Source organism: Hakea prostrata, chromosome 4 (assembly GCF_041222555.1).
Source record: "Hakea prostrata isolate BN-2017 chromosome 4, UWA_Hpros_2, whole genome shotgun sequence".
NCBI classification, from domain to species: Eukaryota; Viridiplantae; Streptophyta; class Magnoliopsida; order Proteales; family Proteaceae; genus Hakea; species Hakea prostrata.
Window position 1 is genome coordinate 16,372,512 of NC_142603.1, and position 17,813 is coordinate 16,390,324.

The following is a 17,813-nucleotide window of genomic DNA, read 5'->3' on the forward strand; positions in this document are numbered from 1 at the left end:
AGTCAGAGATTAAACCTTGGCGACTCATTTTCTTCAAGAATCACATATTTCGGTGAGTTCCTCTTTTTACTATTTAGCTTTGTTTGGTTTTTGCATTTGGATTCACTTTTGCATTTTTTTTGGAACCGATGGTGAATAATACATGATTGCAAGAGAGAATGAGAGGAAATCATATACAAAAACATGAGACTTGATAATGGAGTTCGATCCAAAGATCTACATCTCCGAGGCTCAAGAATGAAGCTTGATCCACCATAGAAGAGTTTGAATCAGTTACAAATACATATAATAAACACCAATGAAGATAGATTATGCCGTTGCGTTCTCAAAACACCAAGAAGCCCCCTCGTTTACAACCATTACATGCTCAAATCAAGGCAAAACTGAGAAGAAAAACCTGACACTACAACAAAAAAGTGTTAGTTGTTACACTACTCCAGCAATAACAATTACACTATATACTAATAAATTACCTTGACAAATAGTGTTCTATGATAGCCTATACGACGATGAATCATTAGCCTATATGCTACAGGAATTTGTTACTGTGGTAAATAATCATATGAATAATGAGACTCTGACAATTAAACTATATGCTACGGCTACTTAGTACCGTGGCAAAAAGTGTCTTCTTAAACCGTCAATTTCATTTTTAAATTTCAAAGCTATCTTTTAAATTATGTAAAAAACAAAAGAAACAAAAAAGATTGAGGTGAGAAGGAAATCTTGATGGGTTGTTGGAGAATATAAATCTACTGGAGAATTGCAGATTATGCCGTTCTGCCACTTCTTTATATATAAGAGTATAATAGTATTTAAAAGTGTAGCACCATCAATTCTTACGCTGAAAAATAGATCGGATTTGGTTTGGATACACCAGTATCCAATCAAACCGATCGGATTTAGAGGATACCACAACCAAACATTGGATATCCGACAATAATCCGATAAATTATCCGATTATTGATTGGTGATTGCCATTTTTTATATTTTTTATTTTCGATTTTCAATTTCCAACTACTGGTTTCCAAATCCAATTATTAGCCCATTTTTCAGAGAAAAGTGTTTAATACTTTACTCTAACCGGATAATTTTCCGATTTTCAATTATCGATTATTGATTACTAGTATTCAATTTCGATTATCATCTATTTTCAGAGAAAAAAAATGTTGAATACTTTACTCTATCCGAATAATTTTTTTTCGGAAATTATCCGATCCGATAAGCAATTATGCGAATCCGAATCCAATTGCTAAGAGGACGGATATGGATACCCATAAACGAATACGAATACAAATTCGGAGGCAAATTTCGACTATAAATTTACAAGTCTAAGGTTCATTCTAGTGAAACTGGAACTAAATGAGTTTCAAAGATCAAGTGGCATGTCAAAGTTTAAAAGCCTTTGCTTTGGGGGTGTCAGAGCAATTTGCTAATTTATATATGACCTAGTAAAAGTACATGTGCGTGCATGTCTTCAACTTGAATAATGATTTTGAAAATATCAATAAACTTTATTTGATGGAGAAGTCAAGGGATAATATGTTGAGTAGAATAGCTATAAATTGAATACGAATCTTCTAAGCTAAAGTTTCACTTTCAACATAAGGATAAGTGTAGAAATCTTTAATTAAAAATCTACACTGTGAATTATATAATCTATATCATTCAATAACCCATATACGTTATGTATATGATGAAATATATAAATTAATATCTCTTCAATTATAAGGAACCATGATATAAATCCAAATATCCAATTAGGTATCATTTCTTCTCATTTTATGTCACCTTGCCTTCCTACAGTTACTTGTTATGTTTCTCCATGGATAACTTGTGAGAATTGAAAGTTTTTTCTTCTCAAATTTTGTTTCTAAATTTAAATTTTTTTTATATATTGAAAATAGAGGTATTACATAATATTCTATCAAGTAGAATCAAACCAACAACCTCTTCACTAAGAGATGTTGATCTTACCAATGGAGCAACCCTGTAATGATATAAAGATGTACTAAACAACTAAGCTAGCTAGCTATTGCATTTTGAGAGGGAACTGTTTTCCTCAATGGTCTAACTCAAATGATGATGATTCCGGTTATAATGAAAAATGCAAACAAATTAGGAGCTCTACAAAGAGTAGAAAATATTATCTCTTGTTTTCCAATGTGGATGACAGTGAAATAGTCCAACGACTAGGAGATCTTGTCATTCCACTGTTATCCTTCTCTAAGAATCGAAGCCTTCAATGCGAGCATGAACAACATTCAATAAGGTAGTTCATTTTCCTTCTTCTTCTTTTTTTTTTTTTTTTTGAATTTGAATTTGAATTTGAACAAGGTATGGATTCTAAAATTTACGATGCAGATATTTTCGAGACCCATTGTACATTATCCAAATCTTTGCTGGTTTTTTTAAATATGAAACACGCCCCCTTAAGGTACCTCCTTGGCTAACTTATGTTTTTATTCAAATTTTATGTTAGACAATAAAACTTAGTTTAAAATACATTTTCAAAATTAGCCTTTTTTTCTCTTTTGAAAAAAGAAAAAAAGAAAAAGAAATGTCAATGAGATTTTATACTCTTAGAAGAGAAAAAAAAGATCCAGATGGATTGTATTATTGGCTGGATATGCTAATGCTTTAATTGATGTGAGTGCCATTTGACTAGAGTCATTTTTCACAACACCCCAGTACTAGGAAGATCATATCAATTGCATTCTTAAGTCAAAAACACAAAGGATGAAACATATACAATTCATCGCTCTACTTTGTGTAGTAATACCTTGAACCCAACACTATATCTCTTAGCTTAATGATGTTTTGTTGAGCATGGATGCACAATCACAAAGAAGAATATAAACAAAATATACTCACAAATGATGATATTATGATGGTTATTACCATGCCTTGACCTTAGCGGCCTATCTCTTGTGTCTCATGTTCTATGTGGACCACAAAAAAATCATTAACAACGGACTACAAAAAAACCCATTTTGAAAATTAGGTATGGCGAGGGGCCAAATAAGTACTTAGGGCTTTCGGTTGAGTTTGGAGCAACAAAGAAGAATTTGTTCAAAGATATTCAAGACAACACTGCCAACAACTTACAAGGCTGGAAGAAGAAGCTTGTTTCACATGCAGGCAAAGAAATCTTCATCAAATCAGTTGTTCTTGCATTTAACTCATTTGCGGCATCTCATTTTAAGCTGCCTAACTCTCATCATAAAAAGATAAAGCAGGCTGTCACCCACTTCTTTTGGTGGCAATGAGGAGCATGATAAGATGTGTTGGATTTCTTGGAAGAAATTGTGCAGATCCAAGGATCGAGGTGGGTTGGGCTTCTGTGATCCAGAAATTCAAAATAAAACATTGTTAACTAAATTAGCTTGGAGGCTATGGGCTTACCCAAATGCTTATCAGGCCCAGTTCTATAAAAGGCTCTACTTCCCTTATTATGGCATTGATTTTGACCATAATTCTGGCACTGATTTTGGCACTGATCTTGGCCCTGATTCTGGCCCATGATTTTGGAATTGATCTTGGCCTTGCTTTGAGTCTGAACCCTCTACCCATATGGAGAGGAATTAATTATAATCCATATGGATGAATACTTGACACATGTCAAATTTTAAAAACATGATTATGTTTTGTAGAAAATTAATAAAAATAAATTATATTCTCATTACCAATATAGTAAGCATCCATCTTATTTTGACCCTGATTCTAATCTTAAATTTGGCTCTAGTCTTAATGTTAATTTGACCATGATCATGTACTAGATTTTATCCTAATTTTCATATTAATATTGATATAACTTAGTCCGTTTTGAGTCATCATTTTGATCATATCTGTGAGTTCACTTTTTATATTATTTTTAAGGTAATTTTTTATTTTCATACTAAGTCATTTTTAGTTCCCAAAAAACATCTTTTTTTTTTTAGACTAAGGCAAGATAATATATTATAAATAATAAAAACTAGTATATAGAGAATTAATATCTAACAAATCTACACCCCAACTTCTCCTCATGAATATTGACATATTTATTTTGCTTCCAATGTGATATTTCGAAGAAAAAAAAAAAACTTATTAAGGACAAATGACTGTGTTTGTAACTAAATATCATTTTCTTCAACTATGAAAAAAATACCAATACTAAATCATCATTGATTTACTTGTTAACAAGGTTTTGAATGTGGACTTTTTTTTTTTTTAATAAGGATATCAATGGGAAAGATTTTCATCCATCACCAAAGCAATGAGTGACTTTCACATCTCAATATAGAATTATGGAGTGTGAATTTATTTATGTTTAAAACAACACTATCAACTTATTGACTATTTTATCATTTTATAGGAACTTGAATCATCTTATATTTTTAAAAATTTTATTTTTAGTTTATTTATGATAATTTTATATTTTTTTTAATTATTATTTTATTTATTTTACATTTGATATTTTAGGTCCAAGATATGACCAATTAAACCTAGGAACAAGGCCAATGAGGGCCAAGGACTAGGGCCAATCATTGCCAATTAGAGTCAGGGCCAACCCATCATGACTTTGCCCAATTAGGGCCAATCAGGGTGGGAATGAGCTTGGCTTGACCCTGTTGGGCTTAAGGCTAGGGACAATAATCTTTGGCCCTGAACTAAGGTCAAGGAGGGAATGGGCTCAAAATTAGAACATATAGAGTTGGGCTTGGGATTGCAAAAGTCCGGCCCAGCCCGGCCCTATTTCAGCCCTAGACTGAATTGATCATAAACTAGATAACTGCCCAATAAATGAACTGTGAGAGTGAGCCGCCTCTATGGATGGGAAGCCACCTCAGATGGTTGAGTCAAATTCAAGATAAAACAAAACCTCGTTAGTGAGGTGTTTCAAACTCAAAGAACATTCAATGCTGAGAGTTATTGTAGGAGAGTAAATGTTGTTGTTGTTTTTATTTTTATTTTTTTATCTAGCTTTTATTCTATCTTTCATCTATTACCTTTATACTGAGAATCTATGATGTTTTTGTGGAGAAGAATCCCCTGCTCCCTTAGATTAGCATATGTTCAATGGAGAGTCTAGATTGAAAGTAACACTTAGCTTGCTCGGAGAAGCCAAGGCCCTGAATCTTCCTCAAGAAGCCATGAAAGTAATATAGTTTCTTTAGATATTATTCGAAATATCAGTTCACCTAATCCCTTGATTTGACATGCATTTAATGCGGATTGATATTTTGACAAGTAACATTAAGCTCTTGAGATTTGCGAACTGCTTATTAAATGACGCATCCAACTCTTTCTCGAGAAGTGACATTTCAATTGTCGTTTCGTGTACTTCTATTCCGTAAAGTGGCAATGCCTATGTGGCATTTTGAGTAAAGCTAGTGTCCTTGAAATGTAGCTTTTCAGTATAAACCCAACAATTCATCCTTGTCTTCTTGATGGAACCAGTATTAAAATCAATTGTATTAAACGGTTCACCCCGGTTCATGGGCTCACCCAAATTAGGTGTAACAATATGTTTTCCACAACTTAGAAGCAACGGGAAGAACTTGGGGCTGATCTGAAGTAGCCATGGAAGAAAGACATCATTATAAGCTATAGTAGAAGAGTAAAAAGAGAAGAAATCTTGAAGAAAACAGATAGATGACGAAATTGAAAGCCTGAACATCTAACCCTAATTTGCCTCCATTCGATCTGAGTTTGGAAGTCTGGTTATTTTTAGCTTCAGTTTTCAATTCCTAAGCAAATAACCCTAATTTGCCTCTCTTCAATCCGAGTTTGAAAGCCTGATTAAGGTTAGCGTCAATGTTCAATTCTTCAACACCTAACCCTAATTTGCCTTTGAAAGTCTGATTCCATTTGATTTCTCTGATCCGGTTTGAAAGTATCATTGGTTCACATAGGTTCATTTAACTTAAATAAATTTATTGAACCATCTAGGGTTGAGTTGGTAATCTTTCATCAATAGCTAATGTCTTGATTCTAAATGAAAGGATCTAAATTCTTTGCTATATGAGGATAGCAAAAACAAAAAGCATGACAATGACTAGTTAGGTACAACCGTACAACAATAATGATTTATCTTTATTTAAAGTAGGGGTTGATAAAATTGGTGGAGATTTCTACAGGGGAAGAAGGGTGTTTGGATTAAAGTACCTATTGAACTTGCAAATCTTGTTGAAGCTGCTGTTAAGGTAATTCTGGGTGGGAAAAATATATTAAGTTCTCGTCTTCATTTACTTACTCAGTTACTCATGTTTCCCTGGATCTGATGAGTGGAATTACAGAAGGGATTTCAGAACCACCATGCTGAGCCCACATACTTAATGCTGGTTCATTGGATACCTGGAACTCGAAATAATCTTCTGGCAAATGCCACAAACCAAGTAGGTATTGGTGCTTTTTATGATGAATGACAAAAGAGGGGTGAGTTATTCTCAATTTTATTTGATCAATCTCAAAGCAATTGTATTTCAATATTTGTTGTTTTAGGTAAGAGGGCTTAACAATTTGGGTTTATCGACTCCTTAATTTGTTTGGTAGATTTTGGTTGTTCAAGAAAAGATTGACAAGATAATGGCATAGGTCTATGGAAGTTCCCTTTTCAGCATTGTTGCTTTCGCTTTCTTGATCTAAAATACATCATTCATTTCCTTTCTTCTTAGTTTTCATTTGTTCCCTCTTTTATTGTTCATTATATTTTATGTTCTCATCTGTCTTGCGATTCATCTCGATCGCTCTGTTTACTCTGACATGTAAACTGAAATCATAAACTGAGCAATACTTTATCAAAAAATGAAAGTGATGTTGGGAGAGACAGGAGATAGGGGAAAAACACAAAAATGGGAATTGGGTGAACAAACTCGTAATCATCTGATTCAAATTAAAAAAAAAAAAGAAAAAGAAAAACCCCACACAAGGGCCTTTTAAATGCTAAACTATGCAATATGACGTAACAGTTTGAATAAAATTTACAGAATTTTCTATATGGAGTTGTATACACAATGTGATTATCTCCCATTAAGAGTAGTCAATTGTATGCTCACTTGACCTTTGGAACTATCACAACCAACACTGTTTTGATTAAGCGAGTCTGTTGGTTCACCAAGCAGCAGATACTCTGTCTCTTCAGATTTCTGTGTAGCCCAAGGATGTTTAACATACCTCCTTAAGCCCTCAAGCTCCATTGCCACTTCCTTCATCTTTGGCCTTTCTTCTCCATGCAGTCTCAAGCATCTTCTTGCAATTTCCATGACTTGTTGGAGTTGGTCCTTGGTCCCCTCTTGCAGCACTTGATATTCCAAAATCTGCCAAACATTGTTTTTATCCATTGAGGTGACAAAATGCATAGCTAGATTCCTCTCATCTTCAGGCCTGTCAAAACTAAGTGCTATCCTTCCAGTCAACAATTCCACAAGGACCACACCAAAGCTATATACATCACTCTTATCTGTCAATTGACTTGAATGAAAGTATTCAGGATCTAAATAACCTAAAGTTCCTTGCACTAATGTACTTAATTGGGTTTTGTCCACCGGAACTAGCCTTGAAGCTCCGAAGTCTGAGACTTTCGCTGTATATTTATCATCCAAGAGAATGTTTGCAGTCTTAATATCTCTATGGATAATTGGTGGCAAAGCTGCAGAATGCAAATATGCAAGCGCATCTGCTGTTTCGGAAGCTATCCTCAACCGATTTTCCCATGAAATCGAAGACTTAGATCCTTGATCATGTATATGATAGGATAAGGTTTTATTGGTGACAAATTCATATACTAGTAAAGGAACCTCTGTCTCCAAGCAACAACCCAGTAGCTTAACAACATTTCTGTGGTTGGTTTGGGAGAGAATGACCACCTCATTAATAAATTGATCAATCTGACTTTCATCAACTACTTTAGATTTCTTAATGGCAACAGATCTACCTTCAGGTAGAATTCCTTTATATACAGTACCGTAGCCTCCTCGACCGAGGATCTGGCTCTCGGCATAATTGTTTGTTGCCTTCTTTAGGTCTTCAGCAGTAAAGATTTTGGCCGTCTCAGTGGATCCTTGATATGAAGATATTTGTTGCTTCAATAGTAGACCCCCATTTTGCTTGAAGTAACTTTCTCTGAGTTTGTTAAGCTTCCTCTTATGAAGTGCCCAGAGAACCAATAAACTGCCAATAAGTAGAAACAGGAGACCTAACCCAACACCTACAAAAGGAGACAAAAGCTTACAGTCCTATGTAGAAACCTCACTGGGGAAGAGTTTTTTTGGTCAAAAGGAAATTTGTTGCTCAAGGGCTGAGGAAAAGTTCCCTGCTAAGGACCTCTACTCTATATTTTGATAAATATGTTAAGGGTAGAGGAGAAGAAACTTACCTACAGTGACCTGTATCACTGGGAATTGCTTTGATTTGCAACCAGTTCCATCTTTCCATCCATCACCTTCATAATCATGAGGGCAGGAACAACTGTAATTCCCTGGTAGGTTTGTGCACAAAGAGGGGTAGGTGCAGAGATTAGTATTTGGATCCTCGCATTCATTTATATCTGCAACAAACAAAATTTGTCTCGAGAGATTAGCACCATAAAAATCTAAAGCACAAATCTATCTGAAGTGCTGGAATTTGTTCAGAAAAAAGTTCCATGAAGGAAGAGGGATTCTGGGTTACCTTGGCATCCGTCTTGAAGGTAAGGGTTCCCCTAGTAACCACTTGAGCAGTTGCAGCTATAACCAACCTCGTTCTTGGAGACATCACATACAGTGTTAGAGCCGCATGCATAAGAGGGATCTTTCATAGCTTCTTCACAGGATTTCTGGTTCACTGAAGGCCAGCTAATTGCCCAATCCAGAACGATTGGCACTTGATCGGTGAAATTCATTAGATCTGATTTTGAGAAATCGTACCAGTTCTTGTCTACGAGGAAGGCATAGCCACAGGGGTTGAAATCCAAAACGTAGCTGTGGTTAGCGCTGCTGCTAACGGATACAGCCAAGTATGTTAACCCCTTTGGAATGGATGTCTGACAACAGCCGATTCCTGCGCATTGACCGCTGATCACATTAGATTCTGCAATGGAAAACATGTTACACCCGCTGAAAAAAGACGAGTTGGCCGCGAGGGTTCCCGTAGTGTCACAACCCAAGGCAGTGAATCTGTTTTCTGTTTCAGAAAATGTGAAGGGTGTGCCCTCCACAGATTGTAGCGTAGGTTGTTGATAAGATCGATAACCCAAGGTGTTGTAGCAATCTTTAGTTACAAGGCTCGATACGCTTACTTGGCCTTCTAATGAAATATTAAAAACTTCCAGGCTTCCTGTGAACAGCCCTGTGTTGTTACAGGTTAGATTGAACCCAAGTCTGTAACACCTTGAATCTCCAAAACCAAATGGGTAGGGAACTGAGATGTTACCACACTTATCTTGGCAACCAGGAATAGCAACTAATGAAGACGCTGTAGCTGATGTTGTAACTAGCCATTGTAGGATGAGAAGGAGCTCATGAAGGAACACTACAACACGACCCATGGCTTCGTTCTTCATTTGATAGTTTTGCAGGTTACCTATAAATCTATAATATATATTTTTGGATCAGTTGCAATATGGGAAGAGTAGCTACTTCTTGTTCACGAATTTGAAGTAATTGAAACGTTGTTGATTTTGAAAAGTCATATCAGTACTCGTGTTGACCAAGCTAGGTTACACATCCACCTACCATAGACTTCACCTAAACCTATAAGTGTGGATCTCACCATAAAAAAAAATTCAAGAGAAACTCAAGTTTAAACCAGGTGAAAATGGAAAACCTAGGCAGGAAACTAGAAAATTTCGAAGAAACTTAAGATTTTTTCGTGAAAGTTTCGACATGTTTTAGGGAGTATTTTAGGTTGAGACTTCTGCGCTTAAGCTAATTAGAGTATAAAGAACATAATGACTGTATTTTGTTAAAAAATTCAATGTAGATATGTCATTTAATGTACATAACATCAATGTGGAGTTGTCCGAGAAGTACACTATAAACTTAACTACTTAAGTACATAACATTCAATAATTTCTAACTTAGTGCCAAGATGAGTGCCAAAAGTGGATCCATCCTGTGAGCTGGGTAGTACTATGCCTATAACATCCTCTCCTCCAACCAACAAAGATAGACATCCCATGACATTTTATGCATATGGTTGTCAAAGTAATCGACAACTGTAACTTTATAAGTTTCGTCATCAACATGTCTAAGATAACTAGTCTGAGGGAATATGCAATTTGGATAGGGAAGTCCTGATGGAGGGGGTATTTGTTGTGGTATTTGGGAAAACATGAAAAAAACAAAAAAAATTGAAAATTTTGGAAAACTACAAAATTTGTAGGAAAAAATCACAAGTTTCCACGAAATTTCGCATGTTTCCCATGAAATTTAGAAATTTTTTTTCTTATAAACCGGTGGTCCAGCTGGGTTGAACCAGATTTCAACAAATTTCGAAAAAATTTCGACTATTTCGATCGAAACTTGGGATTTTTTTCGGTCCCCTAGTTTTTCGTTTTGAGGTTCTCAAAATGGAAAATTTCGATAGAAATTTCACAAGTTTTGAAGGAATTTTGTTCTATGGAACTCACTATCTCATGTGAGTTTGGGTGGATAGGTGAGACTGCTCGTGTTAACTAATCAAGTTTGTGATTCACAAGAATGTGTCATGGGGTTAAGTGTCAAATGAAATTGCAGATTTAGTAGGCGGTTAAGATTTAATTCAATAAATTTAAGAATATGATTTTTATGAGTGTTCAACCAAGCTGATCTAATGGCTGTTGAGCCACAATTACGCCTCACAATAATGGGTAATGCATCTACCTAAAAATCAAAAGAATAGGTCGACATGCAGTTTTTTTATTCAAAGCCCACGAATTTGATCATTAAAGAAGAAAATGTCAAACACGGCTCCTTTCACCTGGTTTGTCTGAATTATGACATGAACCTTCTTGGACAAGACTACTGTTACAAGGAAAATGTTTTAATTAAGTTGAAAATTCGTAGCAACCAAGACCCTCTACTAGGAATCGGGTAATTAGACAAATCATCCAAACAAGCATTATGCAAATAACATATAAACAAACACAAAGCAAATAACAACATTCAACCCCAAGAACGAAAGGGAAAGAAATCAGCAAACGATATTTTTACGTGGCTCACAAATCATGGCAAGGGAGTTCATTATTTTAATCACCAACATAGTTCAAGATTTGAGAAGAAATTAAAATTTTAGCTACCCTTTTCTTACAACCCATAAGAGCAAGAAAAACTGGATTTTTATTTGCTACAGAGAGGCATTGAGATTTTGCGACGTGTACAAGGAATGATTGGATGGTGTTAAAGCACATTACAGGGTACATGCATAAATATGATTTTTTTTTATTACATTCAGGAGTTCAATATTTTACAAAATTTACAAAATGAAACCCTTGGGTCTATTCTATCCCAAACCCCATATTTCGCAAGCCCTAATTGGAGATCAACTTTTGTCGACTTCTTTTCTTCAAGAATCGACGGTTCTCCCATACTCTATAGTCAGAGATTAAACCTTGGTGCGCGAGTCATTTTCTTCAAGAATCAAAGAATTCATGAGTTCCTCTTTTTACTGTTTAGCTTTGTTTGGTTTTTGCATTTGGACTCTCTTTTGCATTTTGTTGGAACCGATGGTGAATAATACATGATTGCAAGAGAGAATGAGAGGAAATCATATACAAACACAAGAGATTTGATAATGGAGTTCGATCCAAAGATCTACATCTCTGAGGTTCAAGAATGAAGCCCGATCCACTGTAGGAGAGTTTGAATCACTTACAAATACATGCAATAAACACCAACAAAGATAGATCATGCCATTGTGATCTCAAAACACCAAGACGCCCCTTCGTTTACAACCATTACATGCTAAAATCAAGGCAAAACTGAGAAGAGAAATCTGGGTTCTCAAGAACCTTAGAATTGCAAATTGCAACAGAGAGGAAGAGAGAGAGAAAAAAAAGAGATGAACCTCACATTACTAACGGCCTAAACCAAAATGAACCAAAATATAACAATTTATAACCTGGCTCAATTGAACTCAAATGGCGCCGGCTCAGATGAAATTGAACCAAGAATAAACCACGATTCAATGCAACCAAAGAAGGCCAGATTGCAGAGAGCCCTCATAATTCTCCCCCTTCATCTATAAATGCCAAACTTGCCCCCTTCAAACATACCTGGACATCACCACAAGCAATAATACAAGAAAACAAAGAATACAACCTCAAGAGGGACCAACCCACCAAATAGACTTACACATTCCAACCAAATTAGGTAATATTAGTATTTAGAAATAGGAAAGACTTTAACATGAAATCAGTGTAAACTTCAAAGACAAAACCATGGGTGACATACCTAAACACAAACTAGGTCAACAGAGCCTTTCAATCATCACAATGACCACTTGGGACAAACCAATAATCCTTGCCAAAAAGGTCATGAATCTACACAAATGCTCACAATAAGAGTCAAGTCAGGTTTAATACATATCACATGATACATAAGAGAACCGAACAACTAGAAAAGATAAATTTAAACAAATTCAATATAAATAATTAGGCCATAACAATGACCAATGGAAGTTCAACAAGTGAGTAGCTAAAGAAACTTTAACTGACTGAGAAACCAACAATTTAAACTTCCAGTGATCCTTGTCAACAAGAATAAATCCCTCCCCCTCAACCCCATAGATCCCAAACCCTAAAAATTTCCTAATCAATGTTTACTAGCCAATGCATTTAGACACCTATTGACCATGCACCTAGTGAATCTAAGTGGATAAGGCACCATGGATAATGGGTGAACCCACAACGCCGAGTTAATATATAATTACGTAGGTAGTACCATGCCACTCAACTTCATCACATTTCACAATCTCAAATATCAATTGAATGGATTGAATGATAACATAAGCATAGAATATCATGTCACCTTATGTTCATGCAAAGTCTCACAACAATTCATAAGATCATATATACGACATTTGCAATCATAAAAAATAGAATCAAATCAAATACACAATACATGATAATGTATTCATCACCTGCCAATGACTAGAATGAAATCCAAATGTCCAAGAAATCCACAAATTTAAGAGTGCAAACAATCCACAAGGGACCCTAGAAAACATAAAGACTAACTTAAGTTTAAGTTGGAAAACCAAACCAAGCATCAACGGACCCAACTTGCGCACCTGTACGGGGGAACTACCAGAGATAACTTAACTTGGGTGCAACGTTGATGCCTCCGTCAAAGATAACAACAACTTTATGCAGATTGGCGGGGTATTTAGAGACGGGAAGGGAACTACAGAGAAGCCTTCACCATAAGCATCTAGAGTTGTCTAGTGTTTAAGGCTGAACTAGAGGCTATCCTAGAAGGAGGGCAAATCGCAAACTCAAGGGGACTTTTGCACGTCATAATAGAGTTAGACTCGGCTTAGGCAATCAAACTGTTGGAGGTCCAAACCCAACCTCAGGGAACATTTGCAATTCTAGTCACCAAGATCAAAACCAATGCCGCTGCAAGCGAGTGTATCCGCTTCGCTCATGTAGGAAGGGATGCCAGCAGAGCTTTGATTGGATGTCAAAGATAACAGTTTGTGTGATGAATTCTTTGATGTTCTATTAGGACCTCACCCCCCCCCCCCTCTCTCTCGGGTTTTTTTTTTTTTTTTTGGGTAATGAGTTTTTCCTTTGTTTAGTTGTAGGTCGTTTAACCCCGTTTATCATCGTACCCTAAAAGGTTTTTTTAGGAAGGAAGGAAAAGTATTAAAATAAATTGTAACTAATTTTTTTTAAAATTAAAATCCATTAAGGTAACTTTTTTAAACAATCTTATGAAGTAAATCTTTTTTAAATCAAGAAATATACCATTATGCAAAGTTAAAAGATACTTTGAAGTGTCTCTTTTATATTTAAGGGTCTGTTTGGTTACTTGAGTCTGAAGATTTTAAAAAATCTAGAGATTTCAAATCTATAGATTTCAAATATGTGGAGTCATGGTTCATAAAATTAACTGTTTGGTTAGCTTGAATATTTGGAATGAAATCTATAGATTTATCCTAAAAAAATATTTACAGAGTCATGGTTCAAATGTTTGACATTTTTATTCTAGAGATGAAATTCCTGAATTTCACTTTATACCCATAAATCTACAGATTCACATTTTTAATGTAAAAAGGTGAATCTCTAGATTTCATAAATCTAGAGATTTACATAACCAAACAGGTATATCTCCCATTTATCCATAGATTTGAAATCTCTAGATTCATGTAACCAAACAGGCCTTAAAATATTCTTGAAATGTTGTGTTGTTTGCTATTTATTTTGTAGTGTTCTTATATGGTTCATTTTCAGAATGGATCAATTCCTTTACTAAAAAGGATGGTTTCTACCCAAAAAAAGGGCTGGTCTAGACACCCAAAAAAAATAAAAAATAAGAAGTCGACTGACCATACCTCTCTTCTTATATAGTTCAAAACCTCAAAGGGAGGGGATTTTTTTTTTTTTTTTTTTTGGTTACGAAGTGACTAGTGACATAGGTCGAATGAGAGGGACTTTGTTCAAGGGATCACAACAATTGTGTAAAAAGATGAAATACGTTAGAGTGGTTGACTGGTTGTCAGGCATTCATCTATTTCTTTTTGAGAAGTTTTGAGTAATTAATATTAAGTATGATGAGATAATCTATATCAACTTATGACATCTCAGTAGTCGTCTAATGATGTAATTAATTACCTATTTATATCATGTAAACTAACAAAAAGTATTGAGTAAATGACACTTCAAGATACTATTTGACTACGATTTCAATGTGTTAATGTCATTTCTATTAAACTTGCTCGCATTTGAAAGAGATTGATCAAATACGTATATGGGGTTAATTTGTGTTCATGGGTATTACCCAAAAAAGTTTGTGTTCATACGAATACAAGTAGGAAAAAAAAAACAGAGATCAATAACACCAGGTCAGGTGGTTTCAAACACGTCATTGTCGTCTGGGACGAAATCGTCTGAGGAAGAAACTTGAAAACAAGATGATTTTTTGTCACATTGACTTCGTCTATGAAGATGGGAAAATGGGTTTCTAACCTATTAAGATATTACAAGGGTTGCTACTTGGAGGCGTGGAGACTTGCTTGTACACATGTATGAATATTTGGAGCAAGTAGGGATCTATAATTGCCAAAAACACAGAAACCCACCTGTTTATTTTCTATTAAAGTAAAAGCAGCAACGGAATCTTCCCTCTTTACTGGTTTTGAATCTTTTAGAAATCAAAGATTTCAACTGATTTATCACTTTGGGGCAAGTGAAAAGGTGCAAATCTGGCACTTTTGCTATATCATCCTAGTTTTCAAAACTGAAGTTCGATCTAGGTTAAGATTTGGGAATTTTTCTTCTTGATCAGAAGTCAGAACCCATCTCTCTGTTTCTTGTGTCGTTTATGTGTGCTAATGGGGACAAAAACGAAGGGCGGCTTTAGAGATCTGATGGGAGTTTTGAAAGACACAGCATCTTTGAGCAAAGCAGCTCTGCTATCCAAGCCCAGCAACGTCGGTCTCCAAGTTGCAGTACTGAGAGCCACCACACACGAGCCTTCAAATCCACCAAACGAGAAACAAATCGAAGCCCTGCTCTCCTTCGGTCGTGGTTCTCGTCTCACCGCTTCAGCCTGCATCGATTCTCTGATGGGTCGTCTTCACCAGACACGCAACTCCACAGTAGCACTCAAGTGTCTCATCACCATCCACTATATAATCCGGCGAGGCTCTTTCATCCTCCAAGATCAGCTCTCCATCTACCCTTCCACTGGTGGCCGCAACTACTTGAACCTCTCCAACTTCCGCGACAACGCTTCCCCTGAATCTTGGGAATTATCTTCTTGGGTCAGATGGTATGCGACTTTCCTCGAACAGTTGTTGTTCACTTCTCGGACTCTTGGGTTTCACCTTTCATCGGATTCTGATCATAAAGCGGAGCACAGAAACAAGTTAACTTCGTTTCTGAATTACGATTTGTTGACAAAAGTGGGGTCTTTGGTGAGTGTAGTGGAAGAGATCTGCAGAGCACCAGATTCGCTATTCGCCCAGGGAAACGGATTGGTTCATGAGGTGATATCTTTGGTGGGTGATGATTACCGATCAACCCAGATGGAAATTTCGTTTCAGGTCGATGAGTTTCAGCAAAGAGTGAATTCTTTAAGCTTCGAAGAAGCGGTGGATTTGGTTCGATCGTTGAAGAGATTGGAAAATTGCAGGGAGAAGATAATAGGGTTTTTGTTCATAAACAAGAAGAACACGATGGTTGATCTGTTCTGGGATTCGATTGGGGAAGTGAGAACCAAGATTGGAAGTGTGAAGGATTATGGAGAGAGGAGATTGTTGCTGATGGAGAAGGTGGAGAAGGGAAGCGAGTCGGCTCGGTTTGGAGACCGAGTTTTGAGAATCGGTGACCCGGCGCGTTTCTCATCGAATCGGTTCTCTTTTGATTTGGGTTCCATTTCAAATTTAAATGCTGTTGACCATGTGGGCTTGAATCATCAATGTATGACAAAGACTAGATGATAATATAACCTGACATGACTCCAAGAATGTTAAATAGATAATACAAAAGTTTCATTTTTTTATTATCTTTTGCATGTATTTAAATTGCCGTCGGTGGTGATGGTTGAGACTTGAGAGTTTGGGTTTGCTATTTTTGTATGTAAAATGTGAGTAGTTGGTTGTTTTGCCTTTCTTTGCCATAGACTCGCAGGGTTTTTTTTTTTGGGTTAAAATAGACTCGCAGGGTTAGGTTAGCTGAATTCATCTATTTGTGGTGATTCATATATTGTATTTTACTAGGGGTGTAAGTTTGGTCCTCTTTACCAAAAAAAAAAAAAAAAAAAAGTTTGGTCATGACCCACTTAAGTCCGTCTTAAGTCCGTTCTGGCCTGAATAAAGCTTGGGCTCAAGATTTTGCCCTAAAGGTGGATTATGATCAAAATATTCTGGCCCTAAATAGGGCCAAGGACGGGTCTGGGATTACTCTTTGGCCCACTAAGCCTGTCTCAATCCGTCACTATTTTTTGCTTTAACCCTGGTCCCTAATTCTAGCTTTGATTGTGATCTTAGTCCTGATCCTAATTTTGTCCCTGATGCTTGATTGATCTCAATGAATTAGGAATAGGAACAAAAATAGGATAAATCAGGACCAAGATTAGGGACAAACATGGCTAAATATATGACTAATTAGGACCAAAGACAGGGCCAATTAAAGCAAAGGAAATGACTAAAGGGTGGAAATGGGATTGGTTTGGCCTTGTAAGGCTTAGGGTCAAGGACAATAATCATTGGCTATGAATTAAAATCGAAGAGGAATGGGCTTAGATTAAAATATGTAGGGCTGAGCTTGAAATTGTAATAACCCGACCCTATTGCAGTCCTACGTTTTATTGGTTTTATTTTTCTCCTTCAATTATTAGAATTCAAAAAGTTTCAATGAACATTGGATAATAATTATACTTTTGACACGACTCTTATTAATGTATATTCATGGGCAGCAATCCTAAACCCCTAGTCTCAAATACGTATTGAAAATTTTCATGGAACAACCCTTCTTAAATCTTAAATAATAGAAAAACATAATATTATATTTGTGGGAAAATAAAATATAAATTATTTATGAAAAAAATATATTATATAATCGTTGTTAAGAGACTTGGATAAAATATATTGATGCAATCACCAAGAAAAGGATAAAATACAGGTCAATCATGGACACCATCAAATTG

The 17,813-nt window shown here is 35.9% G+C and overlaps 1 protein-coding gene and 1 pseudogene across 2 annotated transcripts; one reads left to right on the top strand and one right to left on the bottom strand.

The window, feature by feature from the left end:
* Window positions 1-6,978: 6,978 nt before the first annotated feature.
* Window positions 6,979-9,523, bottom strand: LOC149018194 (wall-associated receptor kinase 2-like; annotated as a pseudogene). The gene is made up of 3 exons (XR_016172898.1): window positions 8,653-9,523; window positions 8,360-8,530; window positions 6,979-8,191 (listed from the first exon to the last, which is right to left on the bottom strand). The product of XR_016172898.1 is annotated as a wall-associated receptor kinase 2-like (transcript).
* Window positions 9,524-15,025: 5,502 nt separating this feature from the next.
* LOC149018195 (putative clathrin assembly protein At4g40080) lies at window positions 15,026-16,896 on the top strand. The gene has a single exon (XM_089154305.1). The coding sequence runs from the start codon at window positions 15,496-15,498 to the stop codon at window positions 16,603-16,605; it is 1,110 nt and encodes a 369-aa protein (XP_089010431.1). The 5' UTR covers window positions 15,026-15,495; the 3' UTR covers window positions 16,606-16,896.
* Window positions 16,897-17,813: the final 917 nt, after the last annotated feature.

Excerpts from the sequence above, each read along its gene's own strand:
- LOC149018195 (XM_089154305.1), top strand. The coding sequence starts at position 15,496 with ATGGGGACAAAAACGAAGGGCGGCTTTAGAGATCTGATGGGAGTTTTG.